General features: G+C 41.9%; 1 protein-coding gene across 1 annotated transcript; it reads left to right on the top strand.

Moving 5' to 3' along the window:
- Positions 1–1,094: 1,094 nt before the first annotated feature.
- LOC308288930 (kelch-like protein 24) lies at positions 1,095–20,702 on the top strand (the record flags this gene model as incomplete). Its single annotated transcript, XM_080730404.1, has 12 exons — positions 1,095–1,191; positions 2,866–3,072; positions 3,907–4,041; positions 5,196–5,387; positions 8,048–8,194; positions 9,353–9,512; positions 10,065–10,202; positions 11,205–11,351; positions 12,972–13,175; positions 14,378–14,521; positions 18,117–18,288; positions 20,435–20,702. The coding sequence occupies exons 1-12, from the start codon at positions 1,132–1,134 to the stop codon at positions 20,700–20,702; spliced, it is 1,974 nt and encodes a 657-aa protein (XP_080586530.1). The 5' UTR covers positions 1,095–1,131.
- Positions 20,703–22,369: the final 1,667 nt, after the last annotated feature.

Raw genomic sequence — 22,369 nt, 5'->3', positions numbered from 1 at the left:
GCCCAGTTTTTTGTAGAATGTATTAACAAATTCTTCACCATACCGCCCAGATGGGGCGACCAGTCTTTTGACCAGTGAACGGGCTGTGGTGGTAAAGGTTTTGTTAAAATGGGTAGCCACTTCACCTTTGTCAGAAATGAGAGCGGCGTCCGTTTTGATGTTTATGAACAACACAATATAAAGGTCATGTGAGTGCGTTAAAGACATTTGTCAAAGAAGAGAACAAAAATTACATTAATTTAGCCATAGTGCTTTCTTGGGTTTAATCCTTTTAACATTCTTTTGTTGTTTAAACTTTAAAATGTACTTTCCGTGCTTGTTTTCCCCCCTTGCAAACTGTTTCATCTTACCCCGTTCTCCCCCAATGGACTGCACGTCACTGCAGCGAAAAAAGATCCCCTTGTGCGCTAAATGGATGCAGATATTAGTAATACCTCACTTTACAAAGATTTGCATAGACTGGAAAATGTATATTTTCTGAATTGTATATATTTTTTTGTTAATTTTAGTTTGATATGTAGTCCTGACTCCTGACTACAGATCTCGCTTGCACATGTTCATGTGCAAAGGTTGTCGATACATATTCTCTTTTATACAATAAAAAAGAAAAACAAAAGTGTAAATAGAGAGCATGTTAAGTTAAAGTATCCTATCAATCACTTCTAAAAATGCTCCAGTTGCCAACCACAGATTAGCAAGTCTATTGACTATATTGTTTTTCAGTTTTGTCAAATCAAATGTATATTTGATTGTATTTTATTTATATGGGGTAGGCATTATAAGCATAAGCTTTCGGACCATACAGTGTATACTGATTGCTATATTGAATGTATTGCACTATACTGGCTGCCAAATGGGACCGAAATAAAACATTCTAAACAGAAGATTGGTTGTACTGGACAAAAATACTTGAATCTTGATATTCTTAAAATCTTAAAATCTCCCCTGATTAAATACAGCTTTGACATATCAGAGAGACATAAAAGGTCCATTTTGGGATTACAGAAAAGTAAAATGAAAATGGGTTTACTTTAGGTGACATATAGTATTATTGTGTAACCATATGTAATGTAACTGTAATGTGTTCTCTTTGCAGACGTGACGTGAGCCACACCTCTCCTCCCCTCAGCCATGGCTGACAACACCCTGGCTGCTGCCAGCATGAGTCAACCACCACAGGCTGCCAATAGAGTGAGACTGGTGTGTGTGTGTGTGTGTGTGTGTGTGTGTGTGTGTGTGTGTGTGTGTGTGTGTGTGTGTGTGTGTGTGTGTGTGTGTGTGTGTGTGTGTGTGTGTGTGTGTGTGTGTGTGTGTGTGTGTGTGTGTGTGTGTGTGTGTGTGTGTGTGTGTGCGTGCGCGGGAGCGATGACAGCTGATGGTAGACTGTAGGGATGGGACACTATGAAAATGATTATTGTGGCCAAAAATAATTGCGATTAACAATATTGTTGCAATAATTCTAGTAAAACCTATAATGCTACTTTTCTTGGCGCATATTGGAAGGGTAAGGGGCTTCACATTGAGGGGGTTTAGGGCAGATTGTTGCTGATGGGAGGATAAGGGGGAGATGGAGAGGGCATTAGATGAGAGAAACATCCCTCTTGTCTAGAGCGAGGTTTCTCAAAGTGGGTGCTGTGATGCAAGTCAATGATACTTTGATAATATTTTTAATTGATCAATATCACTTCAGTGTAACCATTTAGACCCTCTATAGTTTATACTTATTAATTGCCGTGTATTGTTCTTTTTCAATCTGCACCAAATCTCTTATATCGTCTATTTTTGGGTAATGTTTCCCCCCAGAATAGGGATACTGCGGTTCAAAGTGTAGTAAGTAGGTAAAGTTATTTTCAATCTGGCATATGGAAACAGATATTCTCTTTTCTTCATGATATGCTGTATTTTAGTGGGAAATGTACATTACGTACCGTAATATGACATAAATGTATGGTTCTGTAAAGTTAATCAGGGGAGTGAGCAGTGTTGATTTTGTCGACTAAAACTATGACGAAAAATGTTTGTCGACTGTGTTTTTTTCACTGACGAAAACGAAATAAAAACTAAGCTCTGATGACTAAAACTAAGACTAAATATATTGACAATTTCATCAACAAAATAAAAACTAGACTAAAACGTTACCTAGGAAGGGACTAGTGGAGAAGAGAGTCATTTTATGTTTGGTTGCTCTCAGGTGTTGCATGCTGAAAATAGCCGATCTACAAGCTTACAAGTGTAAAATCAGTCATTACGGGCCTGCCAAAATACATTTCAGTTGACTAAATCAACTGTAGATTTAGTCGCCTAAAATCTTATGATATTTAGTCGACTCAAATTTGACTAAAACTAAAACTTTTCAGGTGACTAAATTATGACTAAAACTAAATGACATTTTATTAAAAAGACTATGACTAAAACTAAATGACATTTTATTAAAAAAGACTATGACTAAAACTAAATGACATTTTATTAAAAAAGACTATTACTAAAACTAAATGACATTTTATTAAAAAAGACTATTACTAAAACTAAATGACATTTTATTAAAAAAGACTATTACTAAAACTAAATGACATTTTATTAAAAAAGACTATTACTAAAACTAAATGACATTTTATTAAAAAAGACTATTACTAAAACTAAATGACATTTTATTAAAAAAGACTAATACTAAAAACTAAATCAAAATTTGTTGTCAAAAACAACTCTGGGAGTGAGGGACTGATATGATATGCAAGGACAAATATGACATTTATTTGCAAGGTACACGAGGACACAAGATCATCAACTTCACTCACATTGATGAATAGTTGTTTCATTTGTCTTGATTTATGAATGTCCTTGTGGATGTTGTGTGTTGCTCTTCAGGAGCCCGGCAGCCCCAGCGTACCTCCGTCCTCAGCGAAGGCTGACAGAGAATATGTGTTCATGGACTCGGACCATCCTGAGAAGGTGTTGGAGGGTCTCAACAGGCTGCGTCTCAACACCAACCTGTGTGACGTGATCCTGTGCTGTGAGGACCAGGAGTTCCCCTGCCATCGTTACGTTCTGGCCTCCTTCAGCCCTTACTTTGAGGTGAAGACAAGTAGCACACATTTATTGACCTGCTGCTGTTTTTTATACTCACTCAAATCGGCCTTGGCTTCCACGTGAACCCAACATCAAGCTATATCCAATCAATTGTTTGCACAATGTAAAATCAAAGGGCTTAAAGCGGTGGTTTCCAACCGTTTTCCTGGTCAAGGTCTGTTATTTATTCAGTGCTTGAGCCACGGACCAGTGCGCCACCTTGTGGTGACATTTAGCCTCTCAGGCCCGAAACATAGAATATTGTGTTGCCATTGGATAAGATTTTTTCCACAATAACACAATTCCATGCTGTATTGATTTGATATTGGTAGGCCTACCATAGGAGATATAAAAGGCAAACGTTGATCAAAACATCTTCTACATTCTCTAAATTGTGTAGACTTGTAAATTAAGGAACACAGATATTTAACAATAATTTAGCTCTTGGGGGCGTAAAGTGAAACCAAATGGACTCGTTCATTTTACGCTCAAGAGTTAAAGATCTACAAGGGTCCATTTGGTTACCAACTCTCCCATCATTTAGCTGGGGACCACCTGTAAACCCCTCAAGGACCACTGGTGAGAAGTTGAGAACCACTGGCTTAAAGGGATATTGTTTGGGTAACATATTTGGTGTCATTGTAACTCAGGCTTTCGTGAGAACCCCAGACAGTTTTAGGTTTGCAGTATTACACCCCCTTCCTAATTCTATACAAGTCAATTGTAACATCAAACTCCATTTTAACCATGATGGATTCATTGAAAATAACTGTCCTTGGTTCTGGTGACTGATATTGTCCTTCTAATACGTGAATGTTTTTTCAATAACTTTTTGAACAGGCAATGTTTGCGTCTTGCATGAGGGAGTCCTCACATGAGAGGGTGACCATCAGTGGTGTAGAACCTCAGATGATTGGTTTGTTGGTGAACTACGCCTACACATCAAAGGTGTCCATAACCTCTGCAAATGTGCAGGTAATGTATGATCATGAATGAACATCATTTCACTCGGATAATATGAACAAATATAGAATTAACTAATATCAAATGGAAAACATGGAAACAGGCATGCGTAAAAGCACAAAAACAGACAATTAATACAAGGTTTAAATTACTCCAATATAAATGGCTAATGAGAATGTACATAACTCCCGTCAAACTACATCATATGTCCGCAAATATTCCAGATATCTGCACTAAGTGTTTAATTGAGAAAGGTACCTTATTTCACTGTATGTGGGAGTGTCCTAAGATGCAAATCTTTTGGAATGAAGTTATGAAGTGTTTGTCAGGAATCTTTAAAACCACAGTTCCACTAAGTGCCAAACTCTGTATACTTGGAATTTATCCGAAGAACTTTATACAACCAGCAAAACTAACCAAAATCTTAGATTTTGGTCTTCTCCAAGCTAGAAGAGTGGTGGCACTATGTTGGAAAAGCGTTGATGCCCCCACGCTGAGGATGTGGCATCGAGAACTCATGAACTCTATTGGACTGGAGAGACTAACTTAAATAACGAGTATGACCAGCTTCGGGAAATATGTATGAGCTTTGGGAAATATATATGAATGCTACGGAAACAAACACTTGGGGATGACGCTCATATTCACAAGAACAATATGTGGTTGAAGAGAAAAGGGGGAAAAAAGGAAAAGAAAAAACAAATAGGAAAGAAAATAATGTAAACAACGTTATTTGATTTTATTATTATTATTATTTATTTATTTTTGTATTATGTTAAGCATAAGAAAAACCATCATTAACTATTATTAAGAGCAGGGTCCATTTGGTTTCATTTGTATACTGTCAGAGTTAAAGGGAGACATGACATTTTGAAGTTTGAGAACTACTGATTTAGAGACCAAAATGCAGGTTCAAATGAATTCTGCAATGAATCTCTGTATTAACGATTCAACAGGATTTGTTATAAGGCTCCCTCAATTATATCACGATATATACGATACCTCTGAAAAGGCATATCGTGGAGACATTGTATCGTCTCCACGATAATTATCACCATATCCCCCACCCCTACCCTCAAGTACATTCTGCCTGAACTAACCTCGCAGGCTACTTTTAGTTTTTATCCATGGGTGCTAAATAAGGACATTTGGTTAATTTGGTCTAGGCTCTGCTAGCAGCATCCAACCTGTTGGACGTGGCGGCTGTTCTCCTGGCCTGCTGTGAGTACATGATGCGGCACATGGACATAAAGAACTGCGTGGGGATTTACTGCTTCTCAGAGACTCACTCCTGTAAGGTGATGGAGAAACGCAGCAAGGATTTCATCCTACAACACTTCAGTGTGGTCTACCGGCAGGTCAGTCAGCTGTTGAGGCATCAGCATCACACTACATTTTCCCAAGTTGTTTGTCCGTGGACCAAGGTTATAATAGTTTTGGATTTTTCCATTAGTTTTTATTTGTATTAGTTTTGAGGTTTTGTTATCAATTACAGTTTAGTTTTAATTCGTTTTAAAGTGAGGTTACTAGTTTTGTTTCGTTTTTATTTTTTGAAAATGCTTAGTTTTAGTTTCGTTTTTATTAGTTTTAGTGTTAGTTTTAGTCTTTTACGTAATATGGGGTATTTGTTAGGGGTGAGATTAAAAAAGCTCCGGAAAAAGTATTGTCTAATAAAGAAAATCAACAAAACATCATATTGTTGAGAGTGGCAGGAATGTTGAGACATACAACTTCTCTCTTTGACCTCACCAACTGGTGGTTTTTATTTTTTATTTCCACAAAAGATAAAAGACGAAAACTACGGAGATTTTCTCTATAATTTTAGTTTATTCTAGTTCGTTTTGTAAACACACAATACCATTTCAGTTAGTTTTTGTTTGTTTTTTAAAGCTTAGTTTTAATTTTTATTTCAGTTAACTAAAATGTTTTTCCATTCTAGTTTTCGTTTTTTAGTTCGTTTTCATTTACTATAATAACCTTGCCGTGGACATGATGATGCCATTTTCACAAGAAAACACAGAGATAAAATGTCAGATATGTCCGTAAATAATGGAGAATCACTTCCTGTTTCCTGTCCAGACCGGATGGATGCACTGCAGTTTGGCACCTTGGAATGGTGATCTGATTTTGGATTGTTTTTTATTAAATTAAATTAAATGATTCTGGGGGCGTGGCCGCCGGGACCAATGGGTATTTCTCTGTGAATCTGGGGTGGGGGCAGTATGAGTAATGAGTTAATAAGCCACTGTCTGTCACATGTCCATTTCAATACAAGCTCAGAAGTGGGTTGTGCAGCACATCCAGTTCGTTGCTGGTGCTGAACACAGATAACAGTTACCTTTTCTTTTAAACACAGAAAAGTGGTACAGGTGGATGTGTTGGAAACGCTTTGGCCACGTGAAAACGTTGTACCACTTTTCTGAAAAGTTCTACCACATTTCTTTGTTGTTGTTGTTGTTTTTTTTTTTTTTTTTTGCATCAAAATGTACTAAAGATAAAAGTAGTCATTGTGCAGAATGTCCCATTTCACAAGTTCAAAATCTGTCTGTCTGTCTGCCAATCTACTGTATTAATATTATACATTAGAGATGGACCGATTGCAAAATTCTTTGCCAATACCGATCCCCCGGTTTTATGAAGGTCTGACTTGCCAAAACCGATTTTTCCGATACCGATTTCTTTAGCTAAGAACTAGAAAATAGGGTTGCTCCAATACCCTTTTTTTCAGGCCAAGTAGGCCTACAAGACATACTTCAATTTGAGTACCAATAAGCTAGAAGAACACTAATGCCAAATCAATCACAATAGTACAATATCCAAAATCACAGACAATATCCAGTCTAATATGACCGTCTGGACTAGGCAGGAGGAAAGCAGGTGACGCATGCTTTTTTTCCCCCTTCTTTTTGGAGACGACATTGACACAGGATTATGGAATATATCCTTACATTGCAAAGGTAATCAGCACCATCTGTATTCTGTAGGCTGCCACTAAGTAGACTGGATGCTACTTGCTAATGTTTACTTTAAGGTGCCTCCACACCGAAAATACTACAGGAGACTTGTTCAAACTGTTCACAGACTGCAAAGAACTGCAAAGAACTGCAAAAAACTAAGCACATTGAATGTTCCAGCCGACTGTATGCCGACTGTAATTACTGTACAGTTTTGCGCATGCGCACTGTGTTGCCATATCGGCTCGTTACAAGCGACTTTGATCCTGTTTTCCTATAATGTTGCTAGTTGTGGGTTACTTTTGTTTGGGCATGTTTCTGAATTGTAGTTGCTTATTTGGCCTTGCTTTCAACATTCTTTTCGAAAATAGCTAATGTAATAGAGCTCAATAGGTGAAACTGGACGCTTCTTTAGGCCTTGTTTTTATAGACCTGGTCGCTTGTTTAACTCACAGAATCTGGCAACCGGGGAGCAGAAGCGGAGATTCTTCCTTTCTGGTGTTTTCTTCTCCTCACACCAAAACAACACACATCACTATTACTAGCGTTGCCTTGGAGTTGATTAGTATAGGAAATTGAGAGTTGAGATTGTGAATATGCTATTTAGTTAAAATGTGCAACGGGAAAATGTCTCTGGCTTATTTAGGCTTGGTTTTGCTGCAGCAGTAGCAAACTAATGGTCCATTACAACTCGCTACAATTCACTGACGTCCAGGGGCGACTCAACAAAACTGAGCAAGTCCAGTCTTCCAGTTTTCCGTCGATAGCGTTCCCGACCCGCTGCCGAAAACCTACCGATGAGTTCCCGTTCGGCAACAGACGCTTTCCGCCGCTATCCGCCGCCGATTCGGCCACGAATCTGTTTGGTTAAAAGTGGCCTTAAGTCACAGGACCAGAGCATCATGCTGTGCAGTGCCATAGACACAATTGGCCTAAAACCGGTATTTATGTCAGTGACCTGCCGGTCACCGATTCGGCCGGTTTGATATCATACCTGCCGATTTTTTATATTGGCCGATTCCGATTTCCATCCCTATTATACATGATTTTCTCTCTTCCTCTAGGAAGAGTTCCTGTGGCTCTCTGTGGACAGACTGGCAGCCCTTCTTGCCAGTGACCATCTCCATGTGCCCAAGGAGGACGTGGTGTTTGAGGCTGCCATGCTGTGGTTGGCCAAGTGTCCTGAAACCCGCAAGCACGGCTTTGACAAGGTCAGGCGCCCTGCCAGGCTGCCAGGCTGCCACAGTGGTGATTTGGACAGAAAGTTTTGGTTGAGTTCTTAAAGGGGAAGACCACCTATTTTCAATATTGAAATATGTCATTAATATACCTTAGAGGAGTTGTGTGGACATAGAAAGAAAGTTCCCCCCCTTCTGTGTTGCCTAGAACTGGAGGATTGCTTTTGGGGTTTGTATTGTAAAGTACAATGTGTGATGTCATCAAGTTGTACTTTACAATACAAACCCCAAAATCAATCCTCATAGTCATAGTCATAGTCTTTTGAGCACTTTTTTTTGTCACCTATCGCGTTTACCGTGCTAAAATGTGGGGCTGAATATGTCTTTTTAGACACAATATGCCAGCAGTTTCTTTATTGCTATTTACAGGGTTCCCACGGTCATGAAATTCCTGGAAATATTTTGGAATTAGAAAAATATTTTTCCAGTACTGGAAAAGTTTTGGAATTAATCAAAGGTCCTGGAAGGTCCTGGAAAAAATAGCTCTGCATTGTCTTTGGTTATTGATTTTGTTAATACCTCTGAAATAACAAATTAAACATGGGCCAAATTGTCAAATATGAAAGGCAGAAATTGTGAAAATAGCCGATAATAGAACCGTGTTATGCAAAATTCCTCAACTCTTAGTGCTCGTCGGGGTGCCGGGTCCCCAGTTAAAACATTATTATTTTGGGGGTCACAGCCTGAAAAGGTTGAGACTTTGGGCATTGCGCATAGGAGTAAGCGACCTGTTATTGAGCTGAATTATTGTTATATAGTCCTGGAAATTGGGTTAAATATTCTGGAAAGGTTTTGGAAAGGTTTTGGAAATGAATTGGTAAAACATTGTGGGAACCCTGTATTTACAGTAACACTTCTAGCCCCCATAAGTCACATCCAACCATGAAACGTTGCGTTGTATCTTGGGAATGGGCTTATTCTGTGTAAAATGACATATTAAGCCACTTGTACGCATGCCCCCAACCACTGAAATAAGAATCTCTAAAACAATAGAAAGAAGTAAATGAAATAATTTTAACACTGGCCTTTTATATTCTTTAATTACAATTTAAAATATGAACCCTTGTTGTAAAAAACTAAAGTTGTCCTTTAAAGTAATACTGCGTATATTGTGGGTGTTAATGGGTTCAGGTGCTGGACCAGATCCGGCTGCCTCTCATCAGTCCTTCCTACCTGAACACTGTGCTGGAGTCTCTGGAGGTGGTGAGAGACCAGCAGGGCTGCCAGAGCTTCATCGCTGAGGCCGAGGACTCTCCCTACTGTAAGACGGCACGCCCACGCAGGACCACAGGTACGAGGGCTGGAGGATAAACATCCATTCATAGATGAACACATCTAAGATTGTCTTAACACGATGGTTGCCTAAGGAGTCCACAGGAGTCTTAGGTGTAGAGTTGAGGGAGAGCCGATTCCCCCTTAAGACGAGTAGAGACGTCTTACCTGGTTACCATGGTTAGGTAAGCGGGCGCTGCGGTGGTCGGATTTGTTAAGAATACTATGCCCAACTCTAACCCTAACCCTAACCGTAACCTCAGTAACCCTAACTAAATTCGGACTAATGAACCTTCGGACTTATGGGCAGTCCCCATCACTTTTATACTAAATAACAGTAGCGTGCGGTCATTGGGACCCGCAGGTGACAGAAACTCAATCTCCTGTGATCCTTTGGGAGATGAAGTAATCAGGAAGTGAATAGCCTCTGTGGACTTCATTGCAATTGCTAACATTTACTACTTGGGGAAATGTTGAAATTATCATCCATCCAGCATACCTGTGAGATGGTCTCTAATCTTTAAATAAATGTGGTTTCCCTACTGCTCTGCTCTGTCTCCCCTGCTTGTAGAAGGTATCATGGTCGTGGGCTTTGAGACCCGGGCTGGTTGGGTGGACATGGTGGAGAGCTTTTCTCCCCAGACCAAACAGTGGAAGACCGTTGGACAACTGCCTCTCAAGGTCGCCTGGCATGCTGTGGTTGAGTCAGGTGAGTCAATCAGCTTGGCACCTGTAATGGATCCTACTGTTTGACTTCTGAACTGATCTGTAGCCGTGTGTCGTGGGAAAACCTTGATAGTCCGAGGTCCCATTAGTCCAAGTAAGGTTAGGGTTACGTCACCCTGGGCACAATATGCGCTGTGCGTTGCATAACTGGAGGTGGCAGAAGTGCTGCGATTAAGGAAAGTTACTTTGTGTGGTGCAGGTCTGTTTACATCCCCCAGTGAAACAAACCTAAATAGATTGTAGCTCTTAACTCACTCTTAATAGGTGTAACTTTGTCAGAATCCATGTTTTTGTTTGGATATTGTTTGTTACGAGCGCAGCCGAAGGAGTGGCAGAAGTAGAACAGTTTTTTCCTCAGCAGGGAAGTGGAGAAGAAATATACTGGTATTTTCAAGAGCAATGGCAATTTACAGAAAGAACTCTAGTTCTAAAGCTGATGTAAACATGGAGTTTCTTTGCTTGTTTCACAGTAGTATAGAAGTAGTAGTAGCAGTACTATACTCTTTGTGACCCAGCATAGCAGAGGGGCAGTCATTTCGGAAAGCACAGCTTTAGACCAGCCCTGAAATTACTTTTTTTTTTTTTTTCCTAAAATGTGATACAGCCACAAAAGCATTTCATAAATATCAGGCTACATTTCACTTAAATGCCAGAGCTTAACTCTGCATGTAAATAAGACTTTTTTAAATTAATGTGAAGAGAAACCTCACATTTTGCAGGTTACATTTCATCTAAAAGGCAGAATTTCTCAGATCTAGTATTTCTGCATGGCATAACTCTATAAGCCATATCTACAAAACTGTTGGGTCAATCTTCACAACCAATATATCATTTTGTAGCTATGATTCCCGGCTTTCAAATGAAATGAAAAAATGAAAATGAAAAAAAATAAAAAATCAATGACTAGCCCTCAGCTGTGTTCGGACACCTTTATGTCAAAGCATAACCCATTAATTGTTTTAATTCTGCTCTTCGACCACCATAGGCTCCTATCTGTACTTGGCCGGAGGATTCGTCACAGATAAAGGCTCCCGGCGCACTGGGACAGGCAGCAGACAGATGTGGCGTTATGATGTAGAGCGCAGCTCCTGGTTGAAGATGGCGTCCATGCATGAGCCACGCATGTTCCTGAGTAAGACTGTTCAACTACTGTATGGCATTTAATTGAACCAGAATGAATCTTGTTGTTCCATTTACTCTTCTTTACATGACAAATACTGTATATTTATGGAGAACTGGTCCTGTGCCCGGGGGTGTGCAATTGAGATGCAATTTATGGCTCTTTGAAGTGAGCCAGAGCCATGGATCTGGTTCACTTAAAAGAGCCGTTCAAAAGACTGGCTCATTTGGCTCTTTTGGCTCATTGCATATTTATATTATTTTTGTTGAAACATGACTCCACAAGGTGACACGGTCTGGCACCACATTCCTCTGCTGACAGTTGAGATCACAATTTTGTATTTACCCTTTTTATAAAACGTGTGTGTAAATTAAGCGACCTTGACTAATGTTATTCATGCAACACCTTAAAAAAACCAAGAAGGCAACAATGAACTCGCTCCTCCCTAGCGGCGTATATAGCCAGGAATTACCAACTGGCTAGGCCTGGCACAATGTGAGCTTGTACATCAGCTATTTTAAAATAGCAAACATTTAAATATTTACAGGGACATAATACAGTCATTTGTCATGGAAGTGGACTTCCCAAGCAATATGGAGACATTTTATTTGTAGTGTCTTAATTTGCTTCCTAGATAGCTGCACATTGCCGCGCCGCACCGCACATCGCCGCGTCGCAAGCTCCCTACTCCGCGAACCGGATTCCATCGTTCACTTCAAAGAGCCGTTCAAAAGATTTGATTCGTTCGCGAACGTCGCATCTCTAGTTTGCAATGAGGAATTGAATGCAGGAGTCTCAGAAGTAATGTTGGAGAACAGTCACCATTGATGTCCAGTTGTGCAATACCCGTTGTATCCGTCTGTCTGGCTGGCACTCTTTTATGCTCATTAGAGATGGACCGATTGCAAAATTCTTGGCCGATACCGATCCACCGGTTTTATGAAGGTCTGACCTGCCAAAACCTAGGAAATAGGGTTGCTCCAATACCCTTTTGTTTCAGGCCAAGTAGGCCTACAAGACATACTTCAATTTGAGTACCAATAAGCTAGAAGAACACTAATGCCAAATCAATCACAATAGTACAATATCCAAAATCACAGACAATATCCAGTCTAATATGACCGTCTGGACTAGGCAGGAGGAAAGCAGGTGACGCATGCTTTTTTCCCCCTTCTTTTTGGAGACGACATTGACACAGGATTATGGAATATATCCTTACATTGCAAAGGTAATCGGCACCATCTGTATTCTGTAGGCTGCCACTAAGTAGACTGGCTGCTACTTGCTAATGTTTACGTCACAGGACCAGAGCATCATGCTGTGCAGTGCAAGAGATACAATTGTCCGATTTTGGCATATTTATGTCAGTGACCTGCCGATCACCGATTTGGCCGGTTTGATATGATACCTGCCGATTTCTGATATTGGCCGATACCGATGTCCATCCCTAATGCTCATATATGGTGTTCCGTGTCCAGGACAAATCTCTACATTTGGGCACTGGATTGGTGTCAGTCAGTGATATCGGTTGGGCTTTGTTGATGTCAGTTGGGCGTTGTTACGATCAGGTGGCGACACTACACGATATGGCCAAGGGCATCAGTTTTATGTGCATTGTTTGTGGGTCCACAGGGCTGGTGGTGCTGGGTGAGAGCGTGTTTGCAGTGGGCGGCCAAGGGGGTGAGAAGAGTGAAGACTCCGTGGAGCGCTACCACCCCCAGACCAACAGCTGGACGCTCACAGAGTCGGTGGGCGTGGCAGCCTACGCTGACAACGACCTGGACAGTTATCAAACTGCTACAGTGGTGGCTCTGGATGGACTGCTCTATTTTATTGGTACGGAACCAGGGGCATAGTTCCGCCACCAGGGGCATAGTTCCGCCACCAGGGGCATAGTTCCGCCGATTTAAAATGACTCCAATACGGAACTAAAACCTCCTATGGTTGGCCGCTAGTTGCGCTGTTTTCCCCCCCGGCCGATCGCAAAAATAATTGTTCTCCATTGGACCCCATTCATTTTCCCCTTTCGTTTTCTAACCTTAATTAACATTTTCATAAATACTTTATGGTTCCTATCGCTAGTTAAAAATTGCCTTTCAATCACGATTATATGCGTTTTGTGAAAATAAGGTCCCATTTATGTTAAAATTGATGATAAAGTTGCGGGGGGCATGGCCAACTAAACTAATACCAGCCGGCTGTGTTCTTCTTCGTGTGCTGTATTTCGGGAGGCTCCGACTACATTCTCCCATGTATCCCTGCGGTTGCACGTGACCGTTGGCAGCCAATAGCATCCTCTGGTGCCTTTACAATCTATGATGGCAACACCCATGCCAAGGACCCATATTGTCATTTGCGCTGCATAGAAACCAATGGCTTCGCTTTGTCCATATCTTTTATACAGTCTATGTACGGAACACTGACCCTGCTGTTCCTATTTTGTTTCGTTTTTTTTATGTTTAAAAAAAATTGCAGATCTACAACTTCACAATTAAATGAGATACCATGGCTGAATGGTTAGAGAGGCCTCCTGGTCCACTCCAGGCTTCATCAATGTGTGGAAGTGTCCTTGAGGAAAACACTTAAAGGAGTAGTTCTCCCCAAGACATTACTTTATTTCTATCTTTTACTTACCCGACGATTTCCTTCAGTCACATACATATATATATATATATATATATATTCTTTTTTAAATTATTATTATTTTCTTTTTTTCCCATTTGGGACACACTATGAGCGGTGTTTGGGAGTTTATGGACAGATTGTTCATATTGTTTTGCATGCCGTTATATCAAGTCTCTAATTCCAATTCCGATAACGGTAATTTCTTGGGTTAATTGTTCTTTAACCCCTTATCTGCTTCTCCCTTCTGCTCCTGATACTTAGGATCTGTGAAATGCAGATCTGCTATTCCTTACTATTATTGTAAAAATGATCACTGATCATAGTGTTTACACTGAAAAGAACCTAAACCTGTGCGTGCGTGCCTGCGTGCGTGTGTGTGTGTGTGTGTGTGTGTTCTGTCTCCTGGCCACTAGGTGGCATGTCACCTCATAAGAAGGTAGCTCCAAGTGTGGCCAAGTACGACCCTGAAGCCTCTGTCCTGACAGAAGTGGCTCCTATGCGGGAACGGCGTAACGATGCTGCTGCCTGCACTCTGAATGGAAAGATCTACGTTACAGGTAGCATATCTGCTCTTAAAGGCTCCTAGACACTCTGAATGGAAAGATCTACGTTACAGGTAGCATATCTGCCCTTAAAGGCTCCTAGACACTCTGAATGGAAAGATCTACATTACAGGTAGCATATCTGCCCTTAAAGGCTCCTAGACACTCTGAATGGAAAGATCTACGTTACAGGTATCATATCTGCCCTTAAAGGCTCCTAGACACTCTGAATGGAAAGATCTACGTTACAGGTAGCATATCTGCCCTTAAAGGCTCCTAGACACTCTGAATGGAAAGATCTACGTTACAGGTAGCATATCTGCCCTTAAAGGCTCCTAGACACTCTGAATGGAAAGATCTACCTTACAGGTATCATATCTGCCCTTAAAGGCTCCTAGACACTCTGAATGGAAAGATCTACGTTACAGGTATCATATCTGCTCTTAAAGGCTCCTAGACACTCTGAATGGAAAGATCTACGTTACAGGTATCATATCTGCTCTTAAAGGCTCCTAGACACTCTGAATGGAAAGATCTACGTTACAGGTAGCATATCTGCTCTTAAAGGCTCCTAGACACTCTGAATGGAAAGATCTACGTTACAGGTATCATATCGGCTCTTAAAGGCTCCTAGACACTCTGAATGGAAAGATCTACGTTACAGGTATCATATCTGCTCTTAAAGGCTCCTAGACACTCTGAATGGAAAGATCTACGTTACAGGTAGCATATCTGCTCTTAAAGGCTCCTAGACACTCTGAATGGAAAAATCTACGTTACAGGTAGCATATCTGCTCTTAAAGGCTCCTAGACACTCTGAATGGAAAGATCTACGTTACAGGTATCATATCTGCTCTAAAGGCTCCTAGACACTCTGAATGGAAAGATCTATGTTACAGGTATCATATCTGCCCTTAAAGGCTCCTAGACACTCTGAATGGAAAGATCTACGTTACAGGTATCATATCTGCTCTAAAGGCTCCTAGACACTCTGAATGGAAAGATCTACGTTACAGGTATCATATCTGCTCTTAAAGGCTCCTAGACACTCTGAATGGAAAGATCTACGTTACAGGTATCATATCTGCTCTTAAAGGCTCCTAGACACTCTGAATGGAAAGATCTACGTTACAGGTAGCATATCTGCTCTTAAAGGCTCCTAGACACTCTGAATGGAAAAATCTACGTTACAGGTAGCATATCTGCTCTTAAAGGCTCCTAGACACTCTGAATGGAAAGATCTACGTTACAGGTATCATATCTGCTCTAAAGGCTCCTAGACACTCTGAATGGAAAGATCTATGTTACAGGTATCATATCTGCCCTTAAAGGCTCCTAGACACTCTGAATGGAAAGATCTACGTTACAGGTATCATATCTGCCCTTAAAGGCTCCTAGACACTCTGAATGGAAAGATCTACGTTACAGGTAGCATATCTGCTCTTAAAGGCTCCTAGACACTCTGAATGGAAAGATCTACGTTACAGGTAGCATATCTGCTCTTAAAGGCTCCTAGACACTCTGAATGGAAAGATCTACGTTACAGGTAGCATATCTGCTCTTAAAGGCTCCTAGACACTCTGAATGGAAAGATCTACGTTACAGGTATCATATCTGCTCTTAAAGGCTCCTAGACACTCTGAATGGAAAGATCTACGTTACAGGTAGCATATCTGCTCTTAAAGACTCCTAGACACTCTGAATGGAAAGATCTACGTTACAGGTAGCATATCTGCTCTTAAAGGCTCCTAGACACTCTGAATGGAAAGATCTACGTTACAGGTATCATATCTGCTCTTAAAGGCACTCTGAATGGAAAGATCTACGTTACAGGTATCATATCTGCTCTCAAAGGCTCCTAGACACTCTGAATGGAAAGATCTACGTTACAGGTAGCATATCTGCTCTTAACTCGTTAAGTGCTAAAACCGAACAATTTGGGTTCTTTTTTTCAAACCAATCCAATATTTTCTTTGCTATTTTACTTACCCTGAGCTGCTTGTAGAGACGTGGGTGGTCCTGGCTCGTCCATCGAAAAAGTTTTTTTTGCTGCTAAATAGCCTCAAATCGGACTTCAAAAAAAAGAAAAAAAGCCTATAGCTAACTGTTAGCTCTCTTCATCCGGTTCATGTTCATAACACTGTTCACAGTGAAATCCCAATCCACTTCTGCGTGGGTACCCGTATGTTATAGTGGAGGCCTACGAGGGAATGTCTGGCACTTTAGCGGCCTCTTGTGGCCCTTGGCAGTCATCGTGTTAACACTTCCACAGCCTGCCCAGAATGGCTGTCGGTGGACTAGCCGGAAATATCTATTATTGTATTATGATCTGAGACATCATTCATTTTATAAGACCATCAGCACGGTCCCACGATCCCACGTTCTTTTTTCCCCATCCCTATCGGCTGTTGTTTACTCACCAGCGAATTGTCTCGATCTGCATTGGCATATAGTTTATAGTATTTTGGCCGAGGCATCTTCCCCCCGTGCGCTTGGCGTGCACGATCCGTGCACATCGAGGTAAGCCAATGTAATCCACTCCTTATGCAGTGCCTATGTCAACTTTTTTCTGATCAAAAACATCACGGACAGATGCTATGCTAACGGACAGATGCTATGCTAACGCCTCCTCCTACAATGAAAGTGAACGGGACTCTGGCTATAGAGTACGAAAAGCTACCAGAAGCACTTCCGGTTCAAAGGTTTGATAGAATGAATATTTTAGATCAGTCGAAGAAGAGACTGAGAAGAGCTGCCGATCTTCTTTTTTTTTTTGATCATTATCACTTATTTCGTTTTTAACACTTTGCAAGCCACGGGGAGCCCCTTAATATTAAAACCGGAATACACCGGACATCTGAGCAAGGAGTCTCAGCCGCGCCGTCTTTTACCGTACTAGGTCATTAAAAATGAAATAAGTGATAATGATTAAAAAAACGATCGCTACGCCTTCTGTCTCACCACCCGTCTAACCAATTGCATCATTCTTCTCTGCACATGAACCGGAAGTGCTTCTGGTGACTATCCCTTCTCTATAACAAATTTTCCGTTCACTTCCATTAAAGCGTTAGCATAGCGCATCTCTGGGATGTTTTCGACCAGATCAAAGTTGTCACAGGGTCTTCATATTGACGGGATTACATTCGTTTACCGCGATGTGCACGGATCACGCACGCGAAGCGCCACGGGGGGAAGACGACTCGGCCAAAATCCCCACTCTATGCCAATGGAAATCAAGATAGTTATGGTAAGTTCACGACCGGGGGACCTCAAACCAAAACAAACCGGCGGCGCTGGGGGAGGGGGAGAGGGAGTGCGCTAATGTTTATAAACATAATATTATGTCTCAGATCATAATATAATAATAGAAATTTCACGGCTAATCTACAACAAGCCATTCTATTTCGGCTAGCAAAGTGTTAATGACCTTGTACGAAAAATTCCAGTCCGGCTAATTTAAGTACTGAAGAAGTACGGTTTAATCCGGTTTAATATTAAGTGGCTCCCCGTGGCTGAGAAAGTGTTAAGTGTTTACTCGCGCACCAGTTGTGTGCACCGCTGCACATAAAGTCCTTATAGCCTAATGACCAAAATTCTTGGTTGTCTATAGGTGGCAACGTGGGTTATCCTCTAATGATCGCGTCCAGCTCAGTGGAATGCTACAACCCCCAGACCAACCAGTGGAGCTGGTGTGGCTCCATGCCAGTGCAACGCTACATGCACAGCGCCGTGGCCGTGGACGGACGGATCTACGCCCTGGGAGGACGCGACGACGAGGACAGGTAACACACGGCTGAGCCTTCAATGTCTGGGAATTCATTTAGACACTTCAGCTCAGAATTAACCATTTGCCATTAACCCATTCAGAACGGGTACGCATTATTGTGTATCATTATTTTATGCTTTAACTATTGAAAAATAGCAGATATACAAGCTCACAGTGCGGCACCGAGTGCCGCGCTGCGAGCTTGTAGATCTGCTGTTTTTGAAAAATCTTGAAAATTCGAATTTTGTCCCGATTCATTAAGTGTCTTTTGAAGCCTTCTAAGGTTTAGTTGAAAAACCCATGTTTCTATATGTCAGCAATCGTCAAAGAAAAGGTCCTTTTCACTTAGCTGGAGCTCAGTTAGTCTGTTCTTGAGAGACTACTATGTCAGTGGTTCTCAAACCTTTTCATGTGAAGGACCCCCAAAATTACTGTATATGTATTTGGCCACAGACCCCCATCTCAAAATATTGTATCAGGGACCCCCCAGAAGCAAATATTTGAGTTACACTATGACGTTTCCAAAAAATGTATAGTTTTTCCTAATCCCCCAAAGATTTAAACGAACCTTCATGTTTGGAAATATTGAACTGGACTAATTGGTCTGGTCTAGCCAATTTCGTCCAGAGCTGAGAGAGAGCTTTTTTCTTTAACCCGCCCCTTGGAAGAAAAAAAATTCCATATAGAAGTAACCAGACTCCTATCCACACAGTGATATAGTCTGGCTACGCTACGCGAGGCTAGGTTTACCAGGCTAAAACAGCATCTGAAAGTTTGATCACTGTGAACACTCTTTCATTTCTTCTTATGAGCAGTCAGGGTTCTTCTGAAGCCAGTGTGGCGTTGTCTGATAAGCACTCTGTTGGGCCGGCTTTACACTGCCACTGAAATCTAGCCTGAATCAGATCTGAGTCACATCAAAAGTGGAATCCGATTTTTTTTAAATAGTCTAAATCCAGACAGGTCACATCCAGACAGGTTTCAAATCCGATCCATATCGGATCTGAGGACATCTGACTCAGTCTGAAAGCAGTAACCACATCCACCCCATAGAGTTATACGCAAGTCACATGCAAGTCACATCAAACTGTCCAAACGTCACTTGTTGCGCGACCCGATCGGGAGGCGCCACTGATGTGACGTTATAACAGAGCGCGAGTATTTACTATTTGATTACAGCATGCTGAGCACACGAGAAAAACAAGAGAGGAGAGAGAAAACACGTGAGCTAAATAGATAAAACCAGAGAGAAGAGCGAAACACAAGAATAAAGAAAAAAGAGAGAAAAACAATATTGTAACGTGTGTTTGTTTTTGTAGTTGTCGCATTTCCTGAACGTGATCAACTAGCGTCAACGTTGTGACGTAACGTCATGACGTCGTTACCACGGTAACCAAAGCAGATATGTCGCCGCAGGGCAGCTTTGGGCTGACGCTGTTAAAATCAGTCAGAACTAGAGTTCTATAATTCTACCCGAACCCGACCATACCCGACCCGACATTTAGGGTAGGGTAGGGCCTAAAATGTATGCTAATTAGTCGGGCCGGGTAGGGCCTCTGGCTCAATGAAAAAAGAAAATATATATTTTTTATTATTTTATTACTATTGCTCTGTAATAGAGAAATGAGAACCCGACCGAACCCGACCCGACATTTAGGGTAGGGTAAGGCCAAAAATGTATGCTAACTAGTAGGGCCGGGTAGGGCCTCGGGCCGACCCAGTTAGGGCCCAGTTAGGGCCGGCCTTAATTTTCAGGCCCGTTGAGAACTCTAGTCAGAACGCACAGATCCCATCTGGTCACTTGCAGATCTGGTCACTTGCAGATCTGGTCACTTGCAGATCTGGTCACTTGCAAATGCAGTGTGAAAAGTCGGGCCAAAAGATCAGATTTGAGAACCAAATGGGATTTGGGCTGGATTTGACTGCAGTGTAAATCCAGCCTTGGTCTCTCTTCCATGTACCGTAGGTATCCCCGGGACATCATACGCTACTGGTCTCTCTTCCATGTACCGTAGGTATCCCCGGGACATCATACGCTACTGGTCTCTCTTCCATGTACCGTAGGTATCCCCGGGACATCATACGCTACTTGTCTCTCTTCCATGTACCGTAGGTATCCCCGGGACATCATACGCTACTGGTCTCTCTTCCATGTACCGTAGGTATCCCCGGGACATCATACGCTACTGCGAGGAGACCAACACGTGGGAGACTGTGGGAAAGATGGCCTCCGGTCGCTACAAACTCATCTGTGTCCCCGTCTCTCTCAAGCTGGGGAAACATCACGCACCCGCGGGTGGTGATGACAACGACCATGATGATGATGATGATGATGATAAAGATGACGAAGATGAGGAAGACGAGGATTCTGCTTCATACGATGAAGAAGACGAGGATGATTATTTTGAATCTAAGAGATGGCGGTGGTAGGGAAATAAGACCCTTTTCCACTGCAAGGTGGAACCAGAACTTTCAGGAACTTGAACCTATTTTTTTTTTTTTTTTTGGTTCTGGTTTTTGTTTCCATTGCACACGGCCCTGTTCCAGAAGAGGTTCCTGGAACCTTTTTAGGTCCTGCTCCTGATGAAGAACTAACCCTGAGTTCTGGGAACCTATGGGCGGGGCCAGCAGCGCTGCTGCTCTTTTTTTGGGACCTTCCCAGTTTAGGTCTGGTCATATGGAAACGTAAGCAGAACTTGGTCCCGGAACTTCACAGGTTCTTGAAAGTTCTTGGTTCTGGAAGGTTCTGGGTTGGCCCTACAGTGGAAATGGGGCTATTGATTCCACCGAGATGTTGGGGTGTCAAAGCTCCCTGTGCCCTCCATAGAGGGGATCCTTGCTGTCGGGTGAAAAACGTATAATATCAAAAAACGTTTATTTTTAATAACAAAAATAATAAATCCACATTAAGCTCACAGAGCTTTTAGATATGCTATTTTGAAATATGAAGATTATAATATTTCTGCCCGACAGCAACAAGATTAATTGGCTGTGTTTTCATGGGCACCTGGTCCACAGACTATGGATGTACACCTGGTCCACAGACTATGGATGTACACCTGGTCCACAGACTATGGATGTACACCTGGTCCACAGACTATGGATGTACACCTGGTCCACAGACTATGGATGTACACCTGGTCCACAGACTATGGATGTACACCTGGTCCACAGACTATGGATGTACACCTGGTCCACAGACTATGGATGTACACCTGGTCCACAGACTATGGATGTACACCTGGTCCACAGACTATGGATGTACACCTGGTCCACAGACTATGGATGTACACCTGGTCCACAGACTATGGATGTACACCTGGTCCACAGACTATGGATGTACACCTGGTCCACAGACTATGGATGTACACCTGGTCCACAGACTATGGATGTACACCTGGTCCACAGACTATGGATGTACACCTGGTCCACAGACTATGGATGTACACCTGGTCCACAGACTATGGATGTACACCTGGTCCACAGACTATGGATGTACACCTGGTCCACAGACTGGATGTACACCTGGTCCACAGACTATGGATGTACACCTGGTCCACAGACTATGGATGTACACCTGGTCCACAGACTATGGATGTGCACCTGGTCCACAGACTATGGATGTACACCTGGTCCACAGACTATGGATGTACACCTGGTCCACAGACTATGGATGTACACCTGGTCCACAGACTGGATGTACACCTGGTCCACAGACTATGGATGTACACCTGGTCCACAGACTATGGATGTACACCTGGTCCACAGACTATGGATGTACACCTGGTCCACAGACTATGGATGTACACCTGGTCCACAGACTATGGATGTACACCTGGTCCACAGACTATGGATGTACACCTGGTCCACAGACTATGGATGTACACCTGGTCCACAGACTATGGATGTACACCAAAGTATGACAGTCAGTTGCCTGTTATGTTGACCGATCGCTCTTAACGGTTTCACTGTCAATAGATTGTATATTGCTTGTTATGTTTGTTGTTGATTGTACATATTATATACATAGACCTGCCTCACATCCACTCAACAAGCTAAAGGATATAATTAAAAAGCCTTTAATTACCTTTTCTTTT

This window comes from Nannobrachium achirus (genome assembly GCF_963921795.1).
Source record: "Nannobrachium achirus genome assembly, chromosome: 7".
NCBI lineage: Eukaryota > Metazoa > Chordata > Actinopteri > Myctophiformes > Myctophidae > Nannobrachium > Nannobrachium achirus.
This window is presented reverse-complemented; position numbering and strand designations above follow the sequence as displayed.